This window comes from Tachyglossus aculeatus, chromosome 11 (assembly GCF_015852505.1).
Source record: "Tachyglossus aculeatus isolate mTacAcu1 chromosome 11, mTacAcu1.pri, whole genome shotgun sequence".
Classification (NCBI taxonomy): domain Eukaryota; kingdom Metazoa; phylum Chordata; class Mammalia; order Monotremata; family Tachyglossidae; genus Tachyglossus; species Tachyglossus aculeatus.
In genome coordinates, this window is record NC_052076.1 from 7,156,812 (window position 1) to 7,179,843 (window position 23,032).

At 40.0% G+C, this 23,032-nt stretch overlaps 1 protein-coding gene across 4 annotated transcripts in view; it reads left to right on the plus strand.

Moving 5' to 3' along the window:
• The window catches only part of RPGRIP1L (RPGRIP1 like), a 128,608-nt gene that overhangs the window by 35,924 nt on the left and 69,652 nt on the right, over positions 1 to 23,032 (plus strand). For all 4 annotated transcript variants that reach the window (XR_005452893.1, XR_005452895.1, XM_038753709.1 and 1 more), the window contains exons 7-12: positions 822 to 927; positions 3,357 to 3,503; positions 4,104 to 4,177; positions 10,676 to 10,815; positions 22,064 to 22,170; positions 22,521 to 22,571. Coding sequence is in view for 2 of the 4 variants with exons in the window: in XM_038753709.1 (XP_038609637.1) it covers positions 822 to 927; positions 3,357 to 3,503; positions 4,104 to 4,177; positions 10,676 to 10,815; positions 22,064 to 22,170; positions 22,521 to 22,571 (625 nt within the window). In the remaining 2 variants the exon portion in view is untranslated. The remainder of the gene's footprint in view (positions 1 to 821; positions 928 to 3,356; positions 3,504 to 4,103; positions 4,178 to 10,675; positions 10,816 to 22,063; positions 22,171 to 22,520; positions 22,572 to 23,032) is intronic.

Here is a 23,032-nt window from a genome sequence, read left to right on the forward strand (position 1 = left end):
ATACATTTCAAATATTGAAATAATCGTCTAATGTATACCTGTATATAGCTTTTGTCATGGAAGCAGCCCAGGACCCAATCATACATTTTCTTCTAGATACTTTTAAATGCAAAACAAATTCAATTAGGTGCCCTTTCCTTGAAAACAGGTATTCATTTAAGTTTATGATTACCTAGAACAAGATATTTCTGCTAAACACCGAATTTGCTTTAATCTCAGGAGGGAGAATAGTCCTAGGACTGCAGCAGATAGGGTTTCCATATTGCCTGGAGAAGCATTATGATTTTTTACGGTTAAAGGAACAGCTGTAACTTATTTAAGTGCCAGTCCTGGGGCACTATCACTGTAAAATGCAAGCTCACTTTTTTTTGCAGGGGAGGGAGAGAGGGGAAGAAATATTTAGAAAGGATTTAACTCCAAAGGAGATGCAGATGAATGGTAATTTTATGACACCATCCACCTTGGGGATGGTGGGGAAAAGATGATTAAATTAGGCTGCCAAACAAATTCATCGGGCAAATCGGGAAGTATCGTAGTCCTCATCAATGCGTATCAGTCAGTTCTTGCTATGAACAAACATTTCCTTGTGAAAGATTACAATCTTCCAGCAAACTGTGTAATTAAAATCGGTAATGCAAATTTCAAGAATAATCAGTAGCCTGGTTTAAGTATTAAACCTCCTATAAGTGTAGCATGAAAATAAGAAGCCACGATAAACTAATTTGCCAGAGTTTAAACTTTTGAGGGAAAACCGAAAGGAAAACGGTTTTACTGCTGTATTACCTCAAATTTCTTATCTTTTTTTAAACACGATTTTGAAGGTCAAACATCCGGGACAATGTGGAAATGATCAAGCTTCACAAGCAACTGGTGGAGAAAAGCAATGCTCTTTCAGTAATGGAAGGAAAATTTATCCAACTGCAAGAGGTACTATAGCAACCATTCAGAAGTGTTCTATTTCTATATGACAGGGCTTAGAATCACCAGTGATTTCCTTGTTATTAGGCTTATTTTATTACTTTGTAAGAGAAGTCTCAACAGGATACAAACACAAAATGATTATTGCTAAGAAATTTTACCTTTATATGACTTGAGTTTGTGTTCATTCACTGCCTTGTTGTATTTATTGTTTGGACTCAAAGGCCAACTGACTGCACTTCTTTAAGAATCAGCTTAAAGGCATCGTTATGGAGCAATATCTAAGTTTGTAGGCTGAACGGAATTGTTTCTGACTCACATACGGAATTATTTAACATTTTTAATACAGAGGATTTTTTTTTCATTGTATTGGAAGTACAAATCATGAGGTTTGAGTTTAGTAATTCAAAAATGGACCAACATGAAGTCTATACACCGCTGAATTGTACTAACAATTGGGAAAATTTTGCCCCGTTGTTTTTAATTTCTTTCAAAGGATGCTTTGTTTCATGCTTGTTTACACTCTTCATTCATAGTTGCGGAGGGGAAAGGTGATAAGTTAAGAAACTTGCTGAAATATGAGCGAAGTCCTCTAAATTTGACTCCAAATTATTCCTTCTAAGAAGTGTTGCAATAATATTTATGATTCAAAGATTCAAGCTGTACCTTTTTCTACCATCTCTTGGGATTTGGGGAATGTTTTGCTTCAGAAGGGAAGATAAATCAATAAATATATATCCAAGTCCAGAGTGAATCATAGTGTAATAACCCTATCAAGGAAATCTGGGGGTGTTATAACCTCAAGAATAAGGCTTGTGTTGGATGGCCATAAGAATTATGAGATGGGATTTTAGTTCTGTGAATCAGAAACTGTATGTATTTGGCATAATCTGATCTGAGATTTAAGTTCTTCACAGGTTTCCATCTGCACTCTAGATTTTCCACAAAAAATCATCTTTTCTCAAAGTCCTGGAGGAAATAGCTTTTAGATGCAAATGCTTTCCCTGAAATCTGAACAAGGCCACAATTCAGTCATGTGGAAGTTTGAACTCTTCTTCTGGCACTTACAGTTCCTGTCTTTTCCAGCCCCCTTAAATGTAGTCAACAAAGCCCCGTTGCCAAGTTTCTTTAGTCAGTCAATCGAACAGTCAGTCATTCATATTTATTGGACAGTCAATGGGTACTAAGCATTCGGGAAAGTACAACATAACAGAGTCGGTAGATGTGTTCCCTGCCCACAGTGAGCATACAGTCTAGAAGGGGAGACATATAAATAGACTTAAATATAAATGAAGACTTTTCATTGAACTTCACTTGTGCTTCCAGCTCTATTTTCTGCCCCCACCTCTTTCTCGCGCCTACTTTTGTCTTCCTTTAGGAGACTAAAGTAAACATTTTTCAGATGTCCTCAAATCTCGTAACAAAAAATCAAAATAAATGCACTCTGTCCAATGCCAAGCAACACTCTACTATGAAAAATTCAATTCTCTGAAGCCTGCAACTGTCAGAGGGAGGCAGAGGTGAGAGCTTTCTTTGGAAACTGAGACCTCTGAAGCTTCCTCTCCTATATACATTTCTGCCCATGACACAGCCAATAAAGGTGTTGTATTCAGTTTTGATTAAATTTTGTTTTTAGATCAAGGAATAACATAATGGTAGCCTAGACTCATGTAAAGCTAGGATGATGAATTCATTTGAAGCCATTTCAGTGGGTTGAAAAAAAATTCATTTTAAATTGTATTCAAAAGAACTGGGAACTAAACTTCCAAGACTTTTATTGGTATAGTGGCCAATGTGTGCAGCTGACCTGTCTGTGGTTAGTATGTATTTTCCTCACTGCTATAGTGTTTTTGTTTTTAGATCAAGGAATAACATGACGTAATGGTAGCCCTAAACTCATGTAAAGCTAGGATGATGAATTCATTTTAAGCCATTTCAGTGGGTTGAAAAAAATTCCTTTTAAATTGTATTCAAAAGAACTGGGAACTAAACTTCCAAGACTTTTAGTGGTACGGTGGCCAATGTGTGCAGCTGACCTGTCTGTGGTTAGTATGTATTTTCCTCACTGCTATAGTGTTTTTAGACCGCATGTCAAACAACCGTACCATAAGAACAGCAAAAAAAAAAGAAAAATGAATAGCTAATGTATTTAATGGTCATTTCCATCAAGACTTAACTAAGAGAGTATTAAATTTAAGAGAAAACAATTTCCTCCCAGCTCAGTCTGTATTTCCACCAGCTTGCAATTGATTCAGAGCGTCAAAATTAAGTCAAGAGTGTCTCCTATTGACAGGAGGGTGAACATGCAATGTGTGCTGACAGTACAGAATATCAGAATAGATTGAATATAAGAGTAGATTCATTTGGGAGCACAGTGATGTTTTCATCAAAGCTAAATCTCGCGAAATTTGTAAAGCCTTCTCTTCTCTCCTTTACAGAATCAAAGGAATCTTAAGGCCAGTCACGATGCCTTAATGGCGAATGAAGATGAGCTCAACCTCCAGCTTAAAGAGCAGAGATTAAAATGCTGCGGCCTTGAGAAACAGTTACAGCTAATGACATTTTCTGAGCGAAGAATAGAGGAGGTGAGGTTCAAGCGCCTTTCTAAACACCAGGCTAGATACAAGATAATCGGATCGGACACAATCCCCATCCCACATGGGGTTCATAATCTAAGTAGTCTGCCATTCCCAGAGTCCGATCTGCTTGCCATTTTCAGGCTCGGACTAACTAGTGAGAAATGGTGCCAGCGGCAGTTAATTGTAATGCAACACTTTATGTGAACCAAAAATAGACCATTTCATTTTTCAATTCATGAATCTCTTTATGGAGTAATTTAAAAACCATGTGCAGTGAATGTTGTTGTGGGGATCACCAGCAGGCGTGAGATAATAAATTCTGTTTCTAATACTGTGCTGAGATTAACAATGTTTTGGCATAAAGCATTGCATGAGTTTACACTGTAACTGCTAAACACAAACAGAAACGCGCATTTCATGTCTAACAGCCAAAGTCAGTATTGAATTAAATGGAAACACACAATTAGTAGTCAGTAGAGTCTTTTTCAACTTGGAAATGCTCAAGAATTCAGCAAAAATGTTTAAAAATGCATCTTTTAGAGTTTGCTCTTACCTGGTTTTCTTTTGATTTTACACTTCTAATGTATGATTTTCTCATTGTCCTAGCTGCAGGATAGAATTAACGACTTAGAGAAGGAGAGGGAACTTTTGAAGGAAAACTATGATAAACTTTACAGCAGGTAAATCTTGATTACTTGTGCATAATTATTTTCTTTCGATTCTTTTAACTGTAAATTTAGCTGAGCATTTTAATTGAATTATCAGAAATAGCCTCAACTGAGGTTTTCTCATTGTATGGAGAAATAAATGGACTAGTTGTCCCGCCCATAGTTTCTCCCCTTGTGATGACCCAGCCACAAATCTCCCTTATAAAGTGCTAATCACATTCACTAACTAATCATTTTCCCATTGATCACAGCATCCACAGTGTCCCGCCCAGGATATAGAAAGGAATCTAAATTTTTGAGTATTTTGTTGTGCCAGTGATCTTGTGTTATACTTAAGTACTTGCATTGTATCTCTCAGTGTACTACCCGAAAAAATGTGACTATGCCTACAGCATATCAGAGAAGGGTGATTTTACAGGAAAAAAAAAATAATGCACTTTCAAAAGTGGCAATCAAGAAAAAAAATTTCCAGGAAAATGTCATTGCCAAAATGGTAGCCTTTGGTACTCAGAGAGATTGCACTGAATGTGGATTATTAAAGACATTCTAGAAATTTTTAACTGTTGCCTTAAAGGGAAAGATGTTATTAATCAATTGGTTATGTTAATTTTATAAAGTTGATGTTCTTGGTTTTGTTTCTTGAAAAAGTGAAAATCTGCTAGTGAACATAAACGTAGAATCCTCTAAAACATGATCCTATAAACCCCTTTTAGAACCACTATCTTCTATAGAGCTATTCTAAAAGCCAAATCTGCAGAAGACAAATTTAACATACAGGTGAATTCCATATAATGTATTTTTTAAGCCGACAGTGGTGCTACAGTTTGGGGATTTGATGCTGGTTCATTTTAACGCAGATCAACTCAGATGAACTGAAAAGTTGGTTTTTTCCATGAGATTGAAACCTCATCAATCTCTAGATTTGCCTGGAAATCCGATTTTTTTTATGGTATTTGCTAAGCACTTGCTATATTCCAGGCACTGTTCTAAGTGCTAGGGTAGATGTGAGCTTATCTGACACAGTCCCTGTCACAGTCTTAATCCCCATTTTACAGATGAGGTAACTGAGACCCAGAGAAGTGAAGTGACTGGCCCAAGGTTACGCAGCAGGCAAGTGGCAAAGTCAGGATTAGAACTCAGGTCCTTCTGTCTCCCAGACCTGTGCTCTATCCACTAGGCCATGCTGCTTCTCCGATTGGAGTGGCACCTGTTGTTTGGGGTTGCTAATGGTTCGGGGTTGCTGGTTTTAAAGCTTTCTTTAGCATATTTTTTTTCAAAGCTTTCAATGCATTTGAGAGAATTTTTCGTTATATGTATACTATCCATGCCTTTAATACTTTTGGCTGTTACCTGAAATCTAGGTAGCTAGCGCCCTGAAACCACTCAATTTCCCATGAAAATGGGCGGCTGGGGCTTAGAAAATATTAATCTCCCTTTCAGAAATGTTGGAAATGTTGGCTCTCAGGTTCATCTCAGGCTAAAACTAGCCAAGGCAGGAATATTTTCCTTCTAGGAAGAAGCGACCGTAGAGTAATATTGATGAACAAAATTGATTTCAATAGCCAAAGGACTTTATTCAGACTAAATGTAATTTAAGGCATTAATTGATTCACATTCACTTGTATTTTTCTTCTATGTAGAAAGATTTTCATAAATGAATTTCTCTTGCCCAATCCTACAATAGAAGATGATCTGAGGATGTGACTGGTCTTGCAGCTTGCTACTTTAAGATGGTTTAATAATACTTTTTATTATGTCCTGTAACCTTGAATAGACTTTGTAATGCTGCTAAGGCATGAAATTTATGTAAAGTCCATTGGAGGTAATAGTCTTTCTGAGTTGTTTCAAAAAGGTTTGAAATCAAACAGCCAAAAGTATTAAAGGCATGGATAGTACACATATAACGAAAAATTCTCGCAAATGCATTGAAAGCTTTGAAAAAAAATATGCTAAAGAAAGCTTTAAAATCAGGAAACATCTTCCAGTTTTTAAGACTTGATGTCATTAGCATCAACAACTAAGTCTTATTACATACCATATGTGGTTGGTGTTCTTTGCTAGTCTTAATATATGTGCTAACGAAAGAAAACATGACCTATTCAGGACAGATGGAATATTTGGAGAGTAAAACACATTTAGTATTTAAAGGTTGGTTGGTTTTAGGAGAAAAATATGGGCGCATATACCCATTTTTTTTCTTCCCCTTCCAAATGACGTTTTAACCTTTTTATTGCTTAACCCATGATATATTACAAAACATATTACCCAGAACAAACTATCTGGGAATGTGTGTGTGTGGCCTTTATTGTCCAATTGTGGCAGACTTTTGATGAGAAGCCAAAAAGCAATATCTGACTGAAGCCACTTTAACTGATGCTTTGAAAACTTCAAAATCAGTTTGTTGCTCCTGATGGATTCATTTTAATAGAGAAAGAGAAAAATGACTATTGTGCCCCTCTTTTGAGGTTTCCTCAGTTTTAGGGCCGTGTCAACACCAGCCAGTTGAAGTTCATAGTTTACAAGTTGAGCCTTCAACTTGAATCTTCAAGCCAATCTGTTGCTTTGGTTTTGAAAGAGAAGCTGTTGGTCGTTTAAAAAAAAAAAAAAAACCGATTCACCCCAACCAAACTGTTTTTAAACCGTGGTACATACATCTGATTTCAAAAGTATCAGATTGATGGGCTTTTGAAGTTAGAGGAATGGTAAGACTGGATTTTTGCTGCAAGACATGCCCTGGGGGCTGAGAGGGAAAAAAAGCACTGAAGAGCTTGGCCCATGTCTACTTCCTTCTTATTTTTAATTTAATTAATTATTTTCATGCATTTCCTTTCTTTTAGCCCACCTTAGATGTCCTAAAGATATTTGGGATTAAATAGAATTTATTCTGCGGAAGACAGGCGAGTCACTGATAACCCCTCTAATAATAGCAATAATCATAATTATGGTATTCATGAAGTGCTCACTAAGTGCCAAACACTGTTCTCAGCACTGGGGTAGATACAAGGTACAGATGAGGGAACGGAGGCACAGAGAAGGTAAGCGGCTTGCCCAAGGTCGCACAGCAGACAGGTGGCAGAGCGAGGATTAGAATCCATGTCCTCTGACTCTCAAGCCACTTACCTCTAGGCCATGCTGCCGCTTTCTGAGAAGGGCTCTTACACTCCCTAGAGTGTAAGCTCGTTATGGGCAGGGAACCCATGTGCTAATTCTGTAGTATCGTACTCGCCCAAGCGCTTAGTACAGTGCCCTGCACGTAGCAAGCGCTCAATCAATGCTACCGATGGGTCGATTGTGATGGGTCCGGTTCTTTGGGCTCCGTTCTGATGGTATATTGTTCCGCTGCCGATGCAAACTTGAACCTGGTGCTCATCCACTCCTGCAGTGAACATGCCAATGACCACTGGCGCCAGTGGGTTTGTTGCAGGCATCTGATAATGTATCACCCCCTCAGCACACACCGTAACAACCGAGTGTGTACAAAGAGCAATTATGATTGCTCCCCCCGCCCCCACCCCGGTTGTCACTGTAGGCAATATATGGAAACCTTTTCCTAAATCAAAGGTTTCCACAGGCTGTTTTCCTATGCAGATCTAATCACGGACCCGAGCCCTCCAAAGCCAGTTGAGCCAGATGTGGTTCCCCATTTCGAGTCACCCAGATGTCTCCAAGCATAGAAGAGCCCAGTAAATTCTACAGAAATTCCTCGTGAAACTCTAGTGGGCTGTAATCCTAAATTGAAGGGGCTAGATAGCGATGGACTAAATTCAGAGTGACTTATACTGCTTTACACTAGTATTTTGTGGGTTTGGAAAAGGCCGGCTGCTAAATTGTTCTTAATTTAAACACATACAGCTTCTGATGTTCCTGCCAGATTAGCTGTTGGTGATTTTTGTGCTGGTACTAATGCTTTATCCGCACTACTGTTTCTAATTTTTGGCATCTGAAATAATGTATGGTTGGGACTATTTCATCATGTTAAATAACCTTTTTTTTTTTTTCCCTGTGGTACATGTTTCTAATGCTAGTAGGTATTTGTCTGTCTAGTTAGTAGCCCGGACACACAAACATTTCAAGTGCGTGATCTACTTAGAAGATAAGGAAATATAAAGACGTATCCTGGAATGTAAAAAAAAAAAAAAGCAAAATCCAATAAGTATTTTTTAAAATAGGTAATTATTCAAATTGGTTTGGATTGTCAAAACAAATATTTCAGGTTTGAGCACTTTTGAGGACCAGCATGTGGGAGATGGAAACATTTATGAATGGGTGGAAAAGTCATGCATATAGCCAAAGCTTTTGGCCTATGTAAGAATTTAGTGCACCTAACTAATGAATACTAATTTGCTGAGTATTCTATTTGGAATGGAATTTGAAATCACTCCAGTGCCAAAACATTTCCAGGGCTCATTTAGAGTATAAAAACTCAGATTTCTGTTCATCATTTTTATCGAACAATGGTGTAGGTTGGTGTTATATTTATTGAGCCCTAAATAAGTACAGAGAACAGAGTGAGAGTGAGCTAATATTATTCAAACAGATGCTGGTTATTTTTACCAATTGTTCAACAGTCAGTCAGCAGTGTCTGTTAACTGCTTACTGTGTGCAGAGCATCATACTGTAATGGCTTTTCATTGAAGTAATCTTTAAACAGGAGAATAGTCACTTAATATCATTTGCCATTCCATACACCTCTCACTTAACCGTTTTTTGAAGAGCACACATCCTCCGTTATAGTAGACTTTAATTTTTGCTTACTGTATACATTCTACTCCTGCTACAGACTGCTAAAATGCATTAAGAACTTTTAGATGCTTGAATTTTACCCCCATTCATTCATTCATTCATTCATTCGTATTTATTGAGCACTTTCTGTTCGTAAAGCACTGTACTAAGCGATAGGGAAATTACATTCATTCATTCAATCGTATTTATTGAGCACTTATTGTGTGCAGAGCTCTGTACTAAGCGCTTGGAAAGTACAATTCAGCAACAAATAGAGACAATCCTTGCCCACAAAGGGCTCACAGTCTAGAAGGGGGGAAGACAGACATCAAAACAAGTGAAAAGGCATCGCAGCAAGAGTTGGTGGACACGCTCCCTGCCCACAACGAGCTTGCAGTCCAGAGGGGAGTTGTCCACAGCCCCGATAGTCATCAGATGTGTTGGTTACAGATAAGTGCCCTTCAGCTGGGCGCATTTACAAACAAAATATATTGTGAGCTCCATAGGGGGCTGAGATGGTATAATCGGATTATCTTCTCCCTAGGCCAGTGCTGAGCGCCACCATAATTATGATTAATCAGCAAAGATGTAAAACTAACCAATCCAACCAGCATCCAGCTGAGATTGAAACCGAGTAGGCCATTGATTGATTGATAGGCTACGTGTAGGATTTCATCTAGGAAAGCTGTCTTGTGGTAACCTTGAGTTTACTGGAGGGTAAATGGATCATCACCCTTGGTGAATTGCTGACACTGAACATTTCTCCTTGTGTGCTGCAACTTTCCTAGCTCGCTGAAGACTTAGTACGTCACTGCAGGTTTTTGTCCTAGAGTTAAATTACAAGAGTAAAATTATTACAGTGCCTGGTGCTTAACAAATACTGTAACTAAAAAAAAAAGGGGAAAAAAAAAAGCTAGTCAAGGAGCTGCTGACCAACGGACCCCTCCCCTCCCCTTCCTGAACAGACCACTTCAGTTTGGGGGTCACAGCGATGGTATCTGTCCCTTATTCAAAATAAACACTTACTACGTGTCAAGCGCTGGGGTAGATACGTGATAATCAGGTCAGATGAAGTCCGTGTCCCACCTCGGACTCACAGTCTAATCAGGAGTATAACAATAAACAGATACATTCCCTGCCCACATCGAGCATGGCGTTGCTATCATAAACAGGTTTTTGGTTCATAACCCAGTAATGTGTTACAAGAAAAATAGCTCTCATTTCACATCCTATTGCTTTTAAGGACAAAGACCACTTTGTAAGGGCTCCTTAATCCATGTCAGAAATGCTGTCTTGCAGTACAAGAACTGTTGTCATTTTGTGGTCAATATTCTTTTGTCGGAATCTTACTTCAGGCCTTCCTTGTTTCATAAACCCTAAAAGAGATCAGGTGGGGAGTTGATTTTCTCTGAATTAAGAGCGTCTGAATGCAGGAAAGAACGGTTTTGTCCGCTTTCCGTCCCTGAGGTTTGAAGTTGTGGATTCCTCCGGAGTATGTATCTGAATTCCTCAACTAGTCCCACAAATGCTTCACCCTGCCAACTTTTCCGACTTTGGAGCTCTAAATTAAGGCCAGTTCCCTTGCTCATCCCACAGACCCTTTCATGTTCCTTAACCACAGCCTGCGAAAGGCGCCTTGGTTTCAACAGCAGCAGACCAGCACATGTTTACTTAATTCCTAAGACATGATGACAGTGGTCCCTGCGCCACAAAAAGCTTTTTTTCTTTATTATTTTCTGTTGAAGCCGATTTCCAGTCACTGCTCACGTGCCACATGTTTTATTGCAGTGCCTTCGGTGTGACCCACGAGCAGCAGTGGAAGTTAAAGGAGCAGCAGCTGAAACTGCAGATCGCCCAGCTGGAGAGTGCCCTGAAATCGGACTTAGCCGACAAAACGGAGATCCTCGCTAGACTGAAAGTTGAACGAGGTATAGGAGACGTATTGTAAAAAGCTGATTCTTTTCTCCTAGCGTTGGGCCCAACTTTCACATCCCATTTCACCGAGTCCCCTGATGGGCGGCCCAGAGCCAGGACCGCAACGTCGGTCATCCGCTTAGCGCCCACACTGGGAATGCGGCTCGTAATTACGTCTTTTCCGTTTGCTCAAGTAAAGGACCTTCCTGTAAACCTCATTTCCATTCTTGAATTTTTCATCAAAATTACAAAAGAGAGCAAATTGAATAACCTCTGTAAAAGCGGATTCGTTGCTGCTCTCGTTCCCTGAACCCTAAAACGCCATGAACCAAATATTTAGCCTCCTGGATAGTGGAGGGATTCGTTAAAATGCTGCATTTCAAAGGGTAAAAAAGGCCAGCCACTGGTATCGCTTCTTTTCTCTTTGGGATCTGTCTTTTTGGTTCCAATCCACATTTTACTTTCATCCTCAATCTCTGGAGGTGGGTGAGGTGTTCATGAAACAGCAATGAGCATCGGGAAATAGGCGACGGACACGCAACTCTGGGCTTCTGGCCAGCCAGGGTACCTGGGGTCTGAATAATGGAGACTATTGAGGAGCAGTATATCTGAAGTTTTCATTTTGTGTGTGTCGAGTGGACTTCCAAACTGTTGTTACTCATTGCAGTTTTAGATATTTGTAACTACTTAATAATGGTATTTTTAAGCACTTACTCCGTGCCAAGCACGGTACTAAGTGCTCTGTGTTCCCATCTCAGAGAAGTACTGGACCTAGAGAGCGAATGGCAGAATTACTTTCCCAAAGCTGAAACCTCTGCACAGATCCAGGGAGAAGCAATTATTGGCTCACATCTGTTAATCCAGCTGAAATTCCAGGCGATGCTGTCACGGGCTCTCTCAGACATTTATTCATAGTAATAATATAATAATGGTATTTGTTAAGCTCTTACTATGTTCCAGACACTGTTCTAAGCCCTGGGGTGGATACAAGCAGATTGGGTTGAACAGCCCCTTTTCCACTCTGGGCTCCCAGTCTCAATCCCCATTTTACAGATGAGGTAACTGAGGCCCAGAGAAGTGAAGTGACTTGCCCAGGGACACCCGACGGACAAGTGGCGAAGCTGGGATTAGAACCCTTGACCTTCTGATTCCCAGGCCTGTGCTCTATCCACTGCGCCATTAGAGAGTCCATTTGAAAAACGCAAAATCAACTCAACTAAGAAAAGCTTTGCGTTAATAACCAAATAAGTGTGTGGGGGTGTATATATCCCTTTAATGCTTTACACGCTGATTCAGGTAACATTAATAGCATTTACTTCATCAAATAATTATTTACAACTCCACACATGATAAACCTTTTAGAGTGCTCTCATGGAGAGTAGAACCCGATTATTGCATTTGTAATAGTCAAAGTCCAGAGTGCTCTTGACAGTTATTCTGTTTCCAGTTCTCAGACAAAAGGAAAGGAGCGTGTTTTATCTTATTTCATCCCTCCCTTTAACATTTGGAGACACTGATACAGGAGGAAACATTTTTAAGGCCACAGGAAATAAAATGTAATTTCCTGTGCTATTTCCAAGTTACATTTTATTTTCTACCCTAAGGTGCAGAGACCATTGGCTTTTGCCAATGCTTTATTGCAGTCTGAAAGCAAATCAGAGACCAGTAATTTTATGTATTTATTTATATTAATGTTTGTCTCCCCCTCTAGAATGCAGGCTCATCGTGGGCAAGAAAGGTTCATTCATTCATTCCATTGTATTTATTGAGCACTTACTGTGGGCAAAGCACTGTACTAAGCGCTTGGGAGAGTACAATAAACAGACACATTCCCTGCCCACAATAAGCTCACAGTCTAGAGGGGGAGAGTGTGACTGTTATACATCCCGGCTCCGCCATTTGCCTGCCGTGTGACCTTGGGCAAATCACTTAACTGCTCTGTGCCTCAGTCTCCTCAACTACAAAATGGGAATTCAGTTCCTGTTCTCCCTCCTTCTTAGACTGTGAGCTCCATATGGGACAGAGATTGCATCTGGCTTCATTAATGTATATCTACCCAGGTGCTTAGAACAGTGTTTGAGACAGAGTAAGGGCTTAACAAAGACCACTAAAAAAAAAAAGAGACAAGGTTCAACACCTTAAGAAGACTGTTATTTCTAAGATATTCATGCTTATCCAGTAGATTCAAACTTGTGTATGTTACAATCCTATGTGAAAATACCAACGAAAACAGCATGAGTACACGATATTGCAAATGATATGACAGAATTATAAATAAAAACATTCTGTAGGTTAAGTACTGAATTCAGCCAGCATAATTCCCTGGTGTTCTAAACCAACACTACTAAAATGTGGGTTGCCTTTTTATTAATGTTATGGCATTTGTTTAGCGCTTGCTATGTAATTGCTTTCAGAGAAGCAGCGTGGCTCAGTGGAAAGAGCCTGGGCTTTGGAGTCAGAGGTTATGGGTTCTAATCCCATCTCCACCAATTGTCAGCTGTGTGACTTTGGGCAAGTCACTTAACTTCTGTTTGTCTCAGTTACCTCATCATCAATCGTATTTATTGAGCGCTTACTGTGTGCAGAGTGTGAGTTACCTCAACTGTAAAATGGGGATGAAGACTGTGAGCCCCCCGTGGGACAACCTGATCACCTTGTATCCTCTCCAGCACTTAGAACGGTGCTTTGCACATAGTAAGCGCTTAACAAATGCCATCATCATCATTATTATTATTATTATCATTATTATTAATGAGCATTTTTCTAAGTGCTGGGATACGTACAGGTAAATCAGGTCAGACACAGTCCTTGCCTGACCGGGGGCTCTCAGTATAATCAATCAATCAGTCATATTTAGTGAGCACTTACTGTGTACAGGGCACTATACTAAGCACTTTGGAGAGCACAGTATAACAGAATAGGTAGACACATTACCTGCCCACAGAGAGTTCACAGTCTAGAGGGGGAGACAAACATTGATAGAAATAAATAATTACATATATGTACGTAAGTGTTGTGCTGAGGTAGGGGTGAATAAAGGGAGCGAATCTGAATTGCAAGGGCGACAAAGAAAGGAGGAGGAAAGAAAATGAGGGTTTCCTCAGGGAAGGCCTCTTGGAGGAGATGTGTTTTCAGTAAGGCTTTGAATGTGCGGAGAATGAGTGTCTGGTGAATATAAAAAGGGAGGGCGTTCCTGGCCAGAGGCAGGATGGTCAAGATCTAGGTACGGTGAGTAGGTTGGCATTAGAAGATCAAAGCTTTTGGGCTGAGTTGTAGTAGGAAATTAGAAAGGTAAGGTAGGAGGGGGCAAGGTGATTGAACAGCTTGAAAGCTATTGGGAAGGAGTTTCTCTTTTTTGTGGAGATGGATGGGCAACCCCTGGAGGTTCTTGAGAGGTGGGAAAACATGGACTGAACTGTTTTGTAGGAGATTGATCCAGGCGGAAAAGTTGAAGTGTGGACTAGAGTGGGTAGAGACGGGAGACAGGGAAGTCAGCAAGGAGGCTGCTGCAGTAATCAAGGGAAGATAGGATAAGTGCTTCTTCTCTCCATTTAACTCTTCTTTAGCACTCACTGTGCGGAATCATTTTTTTAACAAGAATTTCAGGTTCTCAAAATGATGTCACATTTGGATCAACCAGCTTATTTTTGTGTGGAGGAAGCATTCTGTGGTGGTAAAACATTCCTTCCTTTGAACCACTTTTTCTCCATCATAGAAGCAGTGTGGCTTTGTGAATAAAACACAGGCATGGAAGTCAGAAGGGCCTGGGCTCTAATTCTGGCTCCTCCACATGTCTGCTGTGTGACCTTGGGCAAGTCGCTTCACTTCTCTGTGCCTCAGTTACCTCATCTGTAAAATGGGGATTAAAAGTGTGAGCCCCATGTGGGACAGGGGCTGTGTCCAACCCGATTAACTTGTATCTACCCCAGCGCTTAGAATAGTGCTTCTAGTAAGCACTTTAATGTCAGAATTATTATTAAGTACCATTTAAAACTAGGAGAACTGTCAAATGCATTAGATGTTTTAGAGTAGCCCTCGAGATTTCAAATTTCAAGTTTGTACTGTAGCTTCAAATTGGTGCATTTTTACTCTGAAGTTCTTTCACCCAGTATTACACTTTTCACTTGGCATGGGTTCTTTTGTCGGAAGACATTCCCCCGGTTTCATGGAGTCATTCATGTCCCTAGCAAATTATTTTTTTAAGAATATTCACCTCTTTATTCAAGTACAAATTCATTTCAGATTGTGTAAATGTGCAGGGGAAGGATATGTAAATGCAGCCTGCATTTGGCTAATGTTTAAATTAACTGCATATGTAAAGTCCTGCTCATGAAACCACTTTTTATCTTCAGCTGAAATGCATAGTTCAGCACAATGCATGTGGTTATATTGATCACAGCTGAAGGTATTAGCACAAAGGAGCTCTGAAAATAGTTTTGTGGAATTGTTCACTGTTCCCCATTTATAAATGTTGTGCTGAGAGAACATAACTTTCAGAATGAAATGTTCTCTCATCTGAATTAAATGATGTTTTGCTTAACCTGCTGATTTTTAAATCATAAATAAGGTTAGATGGCAATTTAAAAAAAATTCTCATTTTTTATTATTTATTTGCTGTTTTTTTTCCTAAGTGCCGAGAAATTATGAGAACAGACAGAAGGATTATTGAATAGCGTTAGTTTTTCAAGGGAAAAACAGCTATATGTTGACTATAAAGAAATTGGTGGATAAATCAACATAAAATTCAGTGAGGGAAACTTGGAAATTTTGTTCCCTAATAAGCCAAACTTATGTCCAACTTTTTTCCTTACCTCCCTTCCAACCAGCAACCCCGTGTTGATAGGAAATCAGTGAAAGCCCAGACTTTCTTAGTATAGTAAGACATAAATGAATGAAAGCCCATAAATTCAAAAATGAGATCATCATGAATATTAATATGTATATTAGCTTTTGCTTTCATTATTCTGAAATCATCACTGGGAGAAACTAAGAAAGAAGTATAAGGAACGTTAAGCGATACCACCCCGAAAATGGCTTTCTTTTTGCAAACCAAAATAATATTTCCAATCCAACAAATCATAGGCAGATAGCCTGACTGCCTGATGTCTACAAACTAATGATGCCCACTTTTTTTTTAAAGTGAACTTATGTTTTGAGACAAGTAATATCTGGGCTGAAGAACAAAAATAATGTCACAAATGATCATAGGATGTAAAGAACAGGCCATTAATCAAGCTCTGAAAAACAAAGAAATCTGAGCGTGGGCTATATTGATTACAAAAAAAGACCGAGACTCAATCTCCCATTTGTATCTAATAGAGACTTTGAAGGTTTATAAGATCGGCCCTTTGATTGCTAATTTTTTGCAGCATGCAATAAACAAATGTAATACCATGTTACATCTTTCAAATGGTGAAAGAGCTGTCAAATCAAGGCCAAATTTCTAAAGTGGGGAACATTTCCAGGAGACTTGCTTTAGTCCATCATGTTTGTGTTTGGGATTGAATCTCCTAAGCAGAAAAGTAAATAATATGGCCAGAGCTTTAAGAGAAGACATAAAAATGAACATCATATCAACAGCTGTTTCTTCTCCGGGGAGCGATCTGAAGTTTAAAACCCTCCTTTGTAACTAGTGGAAAATGCAAAGAACTTTCCTGTTGATATAAAAATGGACTCATGTCTGGATAAACGATCAGTACAGCTGATGGGACAGGATATTGGTTCCCTATCAGTAAGAATTAAATTATTATATGTTTGTAGCCATGGGAAATATACAAAAAACAGGATTTTTTTTGTCATTGTGAGGGAGTAATTATATCAGTAAGAATTAAATTATTATATGTTTGTAGCCATGGGAAATATACAAAGAGCAGGATTTTTTGTCATTGTGAGGGAGTAATTATCCAATATTAAAGAATAATCTTCAAAAAAATCTTATTTTGAGGAAAAATTATTATTATTATTATTTAATGAAGGGAATTAGGCCAAGACAGAAAATATAGATGCTTTACTGGCATTATGTGTTAAATGGTAGCTCAGCCTAAAGAATTTTTCATGGAGAGCAACCTCTGATACAAACTCCATTATGTCTTGCAGGTTTACCTCTAAATAATCAAGCAGTGCTAGGTTCTGATTTTGGGGTTAGTGGACATACAAGTTTCACTGCACTAATTTGATCGCCAGCACCCCGCCAGGCAATCTGTGTGACTGTCTCTTTTAATTATGGTATTTGTTAAACACTTATTATTTGTCAAGCACTGTTCTAAGCACTAGGGTAAATACATGTTAATCAGTTGGCACAGTCTCTGTCCCCCATGGGGCGCACGCTTTCAGTAGGAGAGAGTCCGGCTTAGTCTCCATTTTACAGATGAGGGAACTGAGGCACAGAGAAGTTAAGGGATTTACCCTAAGTCACACAGCAGAACTGTGGCAGAGCTGGGATTAGAACCCAGGTCCTCTGCTTCCCAGGCCCAGTATTTTTCCATTAGGTCACGCTGATTCCTTTCTGCCTTTCTTCTTCCTTGGGCAGCTGTACTGAAAGATACACAAGTGTAAAATAGGTTTCTGGAAGTACATCTGTGGATTACCCACAGTCCCTCTCCCCCATAGTTAGACATATTTTTGTTTGCCCAACACTGCTCTAACAGAATCTGTACGTTAAGGAGCAAATCCATATTGAGTGTGTCAAATTTGCTTTTCTGCAATTTTGAATTTCTAATTCGAAGCATCTGTCAAAAATATGGAATCTCTTGATTCACCTAATTTTGCTTCATGAACAATTCAGAGATGTGTCTGATCGCTGTAATTCTAAGTTCTCAACCAGTTCCAGGATATACATTTGGCATTACATAATAGTGCAATATAGATCTTGAGACCATGGATGGTAGCTAACAACAGTTTTCATTGGGAATCATCTTTATTGTCTGAAAAAGACCTCATCCCCCTAGACTGCAAGCTCCTGCTAGACTGTAAGCTCATTGTGAACAGGGAATATGTCTACCAATGCTGTTATATTGTACTCTCACAAGCACTTAGTGCAGTGTTCTGCACACGATAAGTGCTCAATAAATACCACTGATTGATTGGTGATTAGGCCTGTTAGCATTTCAACTCATCTGTGTTTCTGATGACACGGAACAGTGTGAAGTTGCTAAAAACTTCAGAAATCAGGGATATAATTCAAAAGGACCCAGATAAATGAGAAAAAATGGGCCTACAAAAACACAGTAGAGATCTTCTCTCTCTCAAGGGCTCTCCTCCCTATCCTAGCAGGTAACACCTGGAAACTGCAGCACTTGTTCTGAAAACCCTCTCTCGTCTTGGTCCTGGTAACGTGCTTCTTTCAGCCTCTCTCTTCAGAACCAGCCAGCAGCAGTAAAGCTACAGTTCAGTTGCGGGATTACCTTCTCAAAAATAGGAATTACTATCCTTTTTATCTTCTGCTCCTCACTCTGGAGAAGAGAAGAGGGGAAGCAGCATGGCCTAATGGAACAAACCCAGATCTGGGAATCAGGAGGCCCATGTTCTAATTCCCGCTCTACCGTTTGCCTGCTATGGCAAGTCACTGGACTTATCCATGCCTCAGTTTCTTCCTCCGTTAAAATAGGGATGAAATATCTATTTTCTATCCTCCTTAGACTGCAAGCCCATGCGGGACAGGTCTATGCCTCATCCAGCACATAGCAAGTGCTTAATTCATTCATTCGTTCTTATTTATTGAGTGCTTACCGTGTACAGATCACTGTACTAACCACTTGGAAGAGTACGTTATAACAGTAAACAGACACATTCCCTGCCCACAATGAGTTTATAGTCTAGATGGGGAGACGGGCAGTAATAGAAATTACAGATAGGTACATAAGTGCTGGGAGGTTGGGAGGGGGGGGCGGATGAATAAAGGGAGCAAGTCCGAGCGACGCAGAAGGGAGTGGGAGAAGAGAAAAAGAGGGCTTAGTCAGGGAAGGCCTCGTGGAGGAGAACACATCCCACTGTTCCTTATTATTATTATTATTATTTTTATTAAGCGTCTTCCTCACAACCAGTGTACCTTGTCTCTTCCTGTGTAGCCCTAGCCATGAAAAGGGAGTCCAGAAAGGAGGCCCGTGTTCAGAGATTTCAGGCTGTATCTCTCCATTCTGTTCTTAGCCTGGGCGGGTCTCACCTGTTCGCTGTCAGCCAGCAGCCTAATGTCTTTTCAGCCAGCAGCAGCTCCCAGCCTCAGTGGCTATCAGCTTGATTAATCTCAAGATCCAGAAGGAAAACCCCAAAGTAGGGAATGAAATCAACATTGAGGATCTGTGTCTCGCTAAAGCAGCTTATTGCAGGTTCTGGCATTGTAAAACATTTACTGCCTGTGATGGCTCGCATAACAAACACAATGAACTGATGAGAGACAACGTGGGTCCACTAATTTTGAAGAAGAAGGAGGTGAGAGAATGGAATTGATTGACAATATTGAAGATTTCTGAATCAGGTGGAGCTATTTCTGGTTCAGAGCTATGACCCTGGAGTCCTTTTTTTTTTCCAATTTTTGAGCCCCTGCAACATTATTCTTGTCCACTTGCTCCTGTCCCTGCATGGGGATTTCAGGACATCCATCAGTGGTACCAAGCGCTTAGTACAGTGCTCTGCACACAGTAAGCGCTCAATAAATATGATTGAATGGATTGAACTGAGTGGAAACTCTATCATTACTCTATTTATTTATTTATTTATTTATTTATTTATTTGTACATATCTATTCTATTTATTTTATTTTGTTAGTATGTTTGGTTTTGTTCTCTGTCTCCCCCTTTTAGACTGTGAGCCCACTGTTGGGTAGGGACTGTCTCTATATGTTGCCAATTTGTACTTCCCAAGCGCTTAGTACAGTGCTCTGCACATAGTAAGCGCTCAATAAATACGATTGATGATGATGATGATGGAAAACTGGAGGAGCAGGTAGGGCGGTGTGGTCCAGGAGGTGACAGTGATGTGGGGGTTATCATGTTTTGTTTTGTTGTCTGTCTCCCCCTTCTAGACTGTGAGCCCGCTGTTGGGTAGGGACCGTCTCTCTATGTTGCCAACTTGTACTTCCCAAGCGCTTAGTACAGTGCTCTGCATACAGTAAGCGCTCAATAAATACGATTGAATGAAAGAACGAATGAATCACGCCTCAAGGACCCTTGCTTTTTCTCGGCATCTACTCACCAAAGATCTCAGGATAGCTCTCCGGTGTGAGGAACTGCCACTCTGGCTAAAGCAAGCATGGTGGCTTCTTTTCAAGCAGCTAGCCTTAGTGGATAGAGCACAAGCCTGGAAGTCAGAAGGGCCTGGGTTCTAATTCTGGCTCCACCATATGTCTGCTGTGTGACCTTGGGCAAGTCACTTCACTTCAGCTACCTTATCTGTAAAATGGGGATCAAGACTACGAGCCCCGTGTGGGACGTGGACTTTGTCCAACCTGATTAACTTGTATCTACCCCAGGGCTTAGAACAGTGCTTGGCCCTTGGCTTAATGAGTGCCATAATCATTATTATTGTTCGTTATAAAATAGATAAGCATATTTAATCACCAGAATGGTTTTTTCCCCCACAACTAAAGAGGAAATATATAACTTCTTTACATCAGGTCTTCATCTATATTACTGTAGGCATCTATATTATTCTAGAGAAGCAGCATGGCTCAGTGGAAAGAGCCTGGGCTTTGGAGCCAGAGGTCATGGATTCTAATCCCGGCTCTGCCACAAGTCAGCTGTGTGACTTTGGACAAGTCACTTCACTTCTCTGGGCCTCAGTTACCTCATCTGTAAAATGGGGGTGAAGACTGTGAGCCCCACGTGGGACAACCTGATCACCTTGTATCCCCCCCAGCGCTTAGAACAGTGCTTTGCACATAGTAAGCGCTTAACAAATCATCATCATCATCATCATCATCATGATGTACTCTTCTTAGATTGCCAGCTTCATGATGAAACACTTCTCAGCCCTTTTGAAACCAGGAGTCAGGCATTTTGGCAAAATCAAGGGAGGGGTACAGCACATTGCAAAGTGGACCTAACTTTTTTGCTTACAAGATTGACATTTGGCCCAAGGGCCCACAGCATAGTCACTTCACTTCTCTGTGCCTTAGTTACCTCATCCGTAAATTGGGGATTAAGACTGGGAGCCCCATGTGGGACAAGAACTGTGTCCAACCCGATTAACTTGAATCTGCTCCAGTGCTTAGTACAGTTCCTGGCACATAGTAAGTGCTTAACAAATATTTTGATGATGATGATGAGGACGATACTGGTGTTTGGCTTGAATGCCATAGAGCAGCAGACAGTTCCTGGGGTAGTCACCTCAGTAGCCGCTGCAGTATTCGCCACCCATATTAGCAGGCTGTTTTTAGGATTCCTGCTTAGCATGTCCAGCTTAAGTGGTTCTTCAGTCAAAAACCTTCACCACCATTGGAACGGCCCCACCAGTTACTCCTCTACCTCAGGACGTTTTACCCCCTGCAACAGTAAGGTGTGGGTTGGACTTTGGTGGTGACGTAAAAATGAAAATTAGTGGCCCTTATGGGGAAGAAAGGAAAGATATAAACAACAAAGACACTGTGGCAGGTACCTAAATGATGGGAAGAAGGTTTTCGTAGTAAATGGACTTTACTGTCATATGTGAATGTATTTCTGTCTGTGACCCTGGAGAGCTAGATAGAGATTTGAAGAAAGGCAGTTAGAAAACTAAAAGAAACCGTTTTTGTTTTTTCCATGCCATTCAGGAGCCTCAATAAGTAAGTATTGGGCTTAGATTTAGAGGAATATATTTTCTTTGCTATTTTAACTTGGAGTAGCATTGTAGCACCAAGGGACAGGCTTTCCCTTTATTGTTAACATGAGTTTGTCAGCTGATACCAAAACAAAGTATACAGTAGGTTTATGAAAGGGCCCCCTTTAATGACAGCAATTCTACTTCGCATTAGCAGAGGCCTGTACTTTTTTTCTGTCGTGCCCTAGTGAAACTCAGGGGAGTTCTCTCTATGATGGTGTCAATTAAAAAGTATATTTTGAAATTCCATCCCGCGACAAGGGTTGAATGAGAAGGCATACCTATAACCCATTCTCCTTCTCCTACTGCTCGGTCCAGGTCAGGTCTGTTATCCTTCATAGCTCACTGTCCACCCTGGCCAAGGTAACCCAATGGGGAATCTGACATATAGAAAGAAAAAGAAAGCGCAGCGTCGGGTTTATTCGTGAGTTCTAATTGTGCTGAACTAACAGGACTTTATTTATTTTTAAGACCAGAATGAGGTGCTCGCCCAAGAGAATAGAAAACTCCAGCTGCAATATCTGGAACAAAAGCAACAGCTGGATGAACTTGAAAACCGCATGAAGTTTTTCAGCAAGGTGACTTTTTTCCTCATTTATAAAATGACCAAAATAGTCATTTGACATTTTACACAGAGAGCAAATACTGTTCCTAAAAGCTAAAGAATGCAAAGCTAAGACTGAAATTATTAATTCATGATATCGGGCAAGTGTCCCGTTCAGGGCAAATGTATCGTGTATTTGGAATGTGCCTCTATTATTCATTTCCGCCCGCTGTTGGGTAAGGACCGTCTCTATATGTTGCCAACTTGTACTTCCCAAGCGCTTAGTACAGTGCTCTGCACACAGTAAGCACTCAATAAATACGATTGAATGAATGAATGAATTTCCATCTCATCCAATGCCTTTATTCACCGTGTCTGTTTCAGGAGAGTGATATTGACGTGTCTGAATTCAGTGAAGCTCTCATGCTTGTAAAGGTAACTTTATTTTGGAAATGCTTCATGACTTTCATCTCTCCCCGTTCCCCTGAACTTGATATAGCGGCGGCCCTCGTCTTTACACTTAGTATTTTCAGAGGGATCCTTTTGTGTCTTTCAAATTAGCAGATGATTTCTCTATGCCAGGAAAGCTCCAAGTAGCAGTGACACTTTAGTTAAATTATGTACATATTTCATTAGAACATAAAAATTGGATTACACTAGCACTAAAGACAGTTATCTAGAGCACTTCTATTTATGGAAAGAAAAAATTTGCTTTCAAATTTCAGAACTATAAGACATGGCAGCATCTTTTTGTTTGCTGATTCTACGGGTCATGGTCACATGCTGTTAACTAAAATATTAAATTCTAAAAATATCACCAAAACTTGTTCTTAGGTGTCAGTGTTTGTGCTCTTTGACAGAGAGAGCCTGCAAAAATATTTTTCCTCTAAGGTCAT